We start from the raw sequence: 4,486 nt of genomic DNA, 5'->3' as shown, positions 1-4,486 counted from the left end.
CAATGTGCCTCTAGGATGAATTAGTGCTGAATACTTTAACAGGTAAATACTTTTAGTGACGGCTTCAGTGTGTCTAACAAGTGTTCTATGTCCTTCAACAAAGGGAGTCCTCATGTGGCCATTTGGGTTACTGCAGTTAAATCTTTAAACAAGTTTAAAATCATTACCGTAATACCAGTAGAATATGTTGGTACACGTTGACTGGCCAATGGTGGGGAAAAGGCTTCCAGAAAGTATATACATTTAAATTATGAAAACAAAACAAAGAAAGTGTTTTAAAGCGGTCAGCATGTTTCAAAGAAGACTTTAAAATTCAATATTTCTCTAAACTAAATGTCAGTAATTAAATGTGATATTACCAAACCTAGTTAAAACAGTGAATCAGCAAATGGCTGAAGACGAGATCAGTTATTTGGCAGCTTTGAAGTAATGTCTTTGCAAAACCACTGGATGTCACTATCAACAAAGATCATGTGGGCGCAATTTGAATAGAAACCAAATTACTTGTACTTTGTACTGGAAACCATCCTGAGATTACTTAGAAAGGCAATATAGCTAAAGCCATGCTAGCTGCCTGTGGATAGCCATCATTCAGCAGCCTACAGAAACAACTTCAGTCACCTTGAGTACTGAATCCTGGCTGCCAACCGGCTGCTGTAAACACAAACAGCATTCAGACTTTTGTTCCGACTTGATTTACAGTCATGCTTCCAAAAACATGAGCACAAAATGGTCGTTGAACCAAATGAATATACCCAAGGACCAATGGTTTTTTTTTTTGAATTTTTTCCAAATTTTATTTGATGACAATATACAAGAACATCTTGAGCACGTAGACCCTCCCTGGTTGTCCGGGCTCACTGTAGAGACAAGAACAGCAAAATTAATACAGGATCAATCTAATGTCTACAGCTACAAACTTTCTTGATAATGTAAGTAATATCAAGTCAACCAGTGCATGTTGAGACAAATGTTAATAGTATCTTTAGGTGAGACAACAATCTGGTAGTTTGACGCTTTGTAAAAATAAAAGTTATTACTTCAGTTCAAGAAAAGAACACATTTTAATAATTCACACATTGGCAGGTTTTTACCTCAGCAGCCCCACACTCACACTAAAAACAACAAACTAAGACCCCACATGCTACACCCAAGGTCTGCTTCTATTAACTACAGATCTGAAGCATTACAGCAAGTATGTCTGTATAAAGGTACACCATAGAGGGCAAAGCCTAATGGATATGCCCATTTTAGCAGAGACAGCGGTACAAAGGACTCAGGTAGAGGGAAAACCTATAAGCAGGGAGCTTAAACAAAAGACAAAAAACATGGAAGGGGTGGGGGAGCACTGAAGGAAAACTGAAAGGGGAAGTAGGCAGTGACATGCATGGCACAGCTCTATCAGCTTTTGATGTGCAACACAATGGCACACCATGCTTTTTCTGCTGGTATACCTGCACACTGACACCTCATTTCTGCAAAAGAAATCCATGGGAAGCAAAATCAAGAACAAAAAAATGGAACAGGATAATGTTAACATGTTGGAAATTTAAACCAGGACTAGAAAAGATCTCTGAATGGACGTACTCTGCAGATAATGTACCACATTTACAACCAAGCCAATGAAAAGCAAAGTAGACATGGCTGGACTGTGTCATTATTCCACAAGCCTTTTGTGCTGTAGCCATTAGAACTACGTGGGATCACACACAGTCCAGCTAGGCTTTGTAATTCAGAGATCTATTCTAGGTGACTTTAGGCCAGTGACTGCTACCACAGAGGTTACAGGAGAATTCAGGGTTTCACTGAAACAAAAACTACAGCAGGATATTTCCTTGATTAGTACTACATTTTTAAGTACTTTCCTTATTGGCTATAGGATCTCCTAAAACTGTCATTAGGTTTCCAAAACAGGGTCTACAACTATTAGTTTTCAGTTCAAGCTAGTACTCATTAGTATCACCATAAGGAATGACTAGTAAGTATTAACCAGTGGGTCAAATCCTTTCATATTTGATGCACCATCTACACCGGGAGGGAAAAGCATTAAGGCTCTGGTTCTCAGATGGGTAGGTGAGGGTGGAAAAAGGGAGGAGTTAGCTAGAATCCATCACTCCTGGATTATCTGCACACTGCAGTTAGTCTATTATAGTCTAGGAACATTTACCTTCTACAGTATCCGAAGAACATTTGATACAATTGGAAAGATGACAAAAGAAATTAAAAGAGTAAAAGAGTTATGAAAGACAACGATTAGCAGGATAGGAAAAGAACAGGTGCGCGATGAAAAAAATGAAAATCAAATGCCCTGAATCATATGATGCCTTCCCCTTACTTTACTGCTGTCTTATCTTAGATTAGGAAAAACAAACACAGTCTATTTCCCCATTGCAAACTATCACAATACTTATTTTAACTTTGTGCACAGAGGCATGAGGAGTACACAAATGTGGTCAGTGACCATGTAAACACCGTCACAATACCTTTTTGCCAGCAGCGCCCACACTGGCCTTCTTGATGCCTCGTACTTTCTTCATTCTGTTCTTGCGTTCCTTGCGCTGTTTTCTTGAGGTCTTCTTCTTCTCATAGAGACCGTGCTGAGGAACACAAATCCATAAGGGTTTCATTTCTATACCACTAACCCACTGACGATCATAATGCTTTCAAATTCATCAATCCAACTGCCAACCCATATGATTGTACTGGTGGCCTTTCAGACAGCTGGAGCAACATCTGCACTGGATCACAGCAGATTAATGGCAGTTACTTATTATACTAAATAAATACTATATACTAATTACATAACAAGCCCTGAATGGCAGCATTTGCAGATTAGCTTTTGATATTAGTAACTCAACTATGTCCACATTAGCTAAAAGTTTAATCAAACTCTCTCCAAATGAAGGGGATGTCCTCACATTACCCACCAACTTTCCATATCACTCCACCTGTTAAATTGTACCCGTCACCCATCATCTTTAATTGTAAAGTGCTGTTCTGATGCCTTCTGCAAACTACTTAACATAAAAGTCCACGCAAAATGAGGATACATTCAAAAGATGACAACTCAGAGAGGAGTTAAGACTTAAAATCAAAAATTGTTGCTGAAAATAAAACTGAATTTGAGGTCCAGTTGTAAGATGGGTGGGAAAAAAAACCCTTTGCTGATAAACGCCACATTGAAAAAGGCTCAATTGATCATGAATCAAACCATTCATGTAGACACGTTGTTGAAAACTCACTCTGGCCAGTCTGTGTTTGGGCTCATTCTTCTTAGCATAGTCTAGGGAGTCGTACACCATGGCGAAGCCTGTTGTCTTGCCGCCACCAAACTGAGTCCTGAAGCCGAACACGAACACGACATCGGGGGTGGTCTTGTACATCTTCGCAAGTTTCTCCCTGATTTCAGTCTTGGGGACTGTGGCCTTGCCGGGATGCAGGACATCGACAACCTACAGAGAAGAGACAGAGGCAGTGAACATGCGAAGGTGCAACAGAAAACGCAAAGACACAAAGAGCGTCGCAAAAAGGAGTTTAAACAACTTACCATCTGCTTCCTCTGAAGCAATCGGTTCGTCATGAACTTGCGGGTCCTGACTGTCACTGTGTCATTCTGGAGATGGGAGAAGGTAGAAAACGACGCTCGTTACCAGACAATGTATTTCAACCGCTACCCAACCCGCAGCTTTCAACTGTAAGTCTCAACACTGGCAGCAGAGGCTCCAGCATTCAGTTGCAGCTTTAGTTTCCTCACCAGGCACCACTGAGTTGTGCCACAACACATCTTACTGTCTGAGAGAGAGAGAGCTTACCTGGAAACATAAAAGCTTCCACGGTCTCCATGGAGCATGTTTTCTTCACACATACATGCCACTCAATAGAGCTTAGCAGTACTACAACTTTAAACATGCTTGTTCCCTCAGCATGAAGGCCTTTGCTGCATGCTAACGTTAGCCACTGAGCGCTAGTAGCGTTTCCCATGTTTACTGCTAATTTACGTCTAAATACAACAGTGAACTTGACAAAAACTGTAGGTTAAAGGAGATTCTGTGGTTCATAAAATGTAATGAAAACACAGCAGCAACTATACGAGCCCAGAGCAGCTATCTGAACCCAGTGTGTGTACCGTCCGGGTGGACTACAGACTGATAGCGTTCAGGATGGTGGCGCTGAATTTCCCCTCATATAGTTTCGTGTCACATCAATATTGACATTTTACTACAACGGAGACTTAAACGATCACTTGAAGGGCATTATATGTGTGCCGATGGACGGATGGCCTCGATGTTGAACGGATTTTACTTGTAATTTTGCCACAAGACTCACCATCTTGACGCCGGCCTCACTCAGGGACGTAGAAAAGGAGGAAGGACCAGCAGGCGACCGGATTAATGCCTGCCAAAAAATTGAGTAGGCGCGCACTGAACTTGCCTGATGTAAAAACGTCAACAAAATGTAAGAACTCGGCGAAATTTTAGTTTTATTT

At 40.9% G+C, this 4,486-nt stretch overlaps 1 protein-coding gene across 3 annotated transcripts; it reads right to left on the bottom strand.

Annotated features, from left to right (window-relative positions):
- Positions 1-769: 769 nt before the first annotated feature.
- Positions 770-4,486, bottom strand: rps24 (ribosomal protein S24). Of its 3 annotated transcripts, XM_035663806.1 has the most exons (6): positions 4,327-4,486; positions 3,548-3,613; positions 3,243-3,452; positions 2,484-2,597; positions 1,455-1,475; positions 770-860 (listed from the first exon to the last, which is right to left on the bottom strand). In XM_035663806.1, the coding sequence occupies exons 1-5, from the start codon at positions 4,327-4,329 to the stop codon at positions 1,470-1,472; spliced, it is 399 nt and encodes a 132-aa protein (XP_035519699.1). In that variant the 5' UTR covers positions 4,330-4,486; the 3' UTR covers positions 770-860; positions 1,455-1,469. The 3 variants fall into 3 exon arrangements, with proteins under 3 accessions (XP_035519699.1, XP_035519700.1, XP_035519698.1); XM_035663807.1 differs by lacking the exon at positions 1,455-1,475; XM_035663805.1 differs by lacking the exons at positions 770-860; positions 1,455-1,475 and adding an exon at positions 2,132-2,170.

Source organism: Morone saxatilis, unplaced genomic scaffold, assembly GCF_004916995.1.
Source record: "Morone saxatilis isolate NCDOM2014 unplaced genomic scaffold, NCSU_SB_2.0 Contig19, whole genome shotgun sequence".
Lineage (NCBI taxonomy): Eukaryota > Metazoa > Chordata > Actinopteri > Moronidae > Morone > Morone saxatilis.
This window is presented reverse-complemented; position numbering and strand designations above follow the sequence as displayed.

Excerpts from the sequence above, each read along its gene's own strand:
- rps24 (XM_035663805.1), bottom strand. Across the intron at positions 3,453-3,547 it reads TGCTTCAGAGGAAGCAGATG|GTTGTCGATGTCCTGCATCC; the intron begins GTAAGTTGTTTA and ends TCTTCTCTGTAG. Across the intron at positions 2,171-2,483 it reads TGGGCGCTGCTGGCAAAAAG|AAGGTAAATGTTCCTAGACT; the intron begins GTATTGTGACGG and ends CGGATACTGTAG.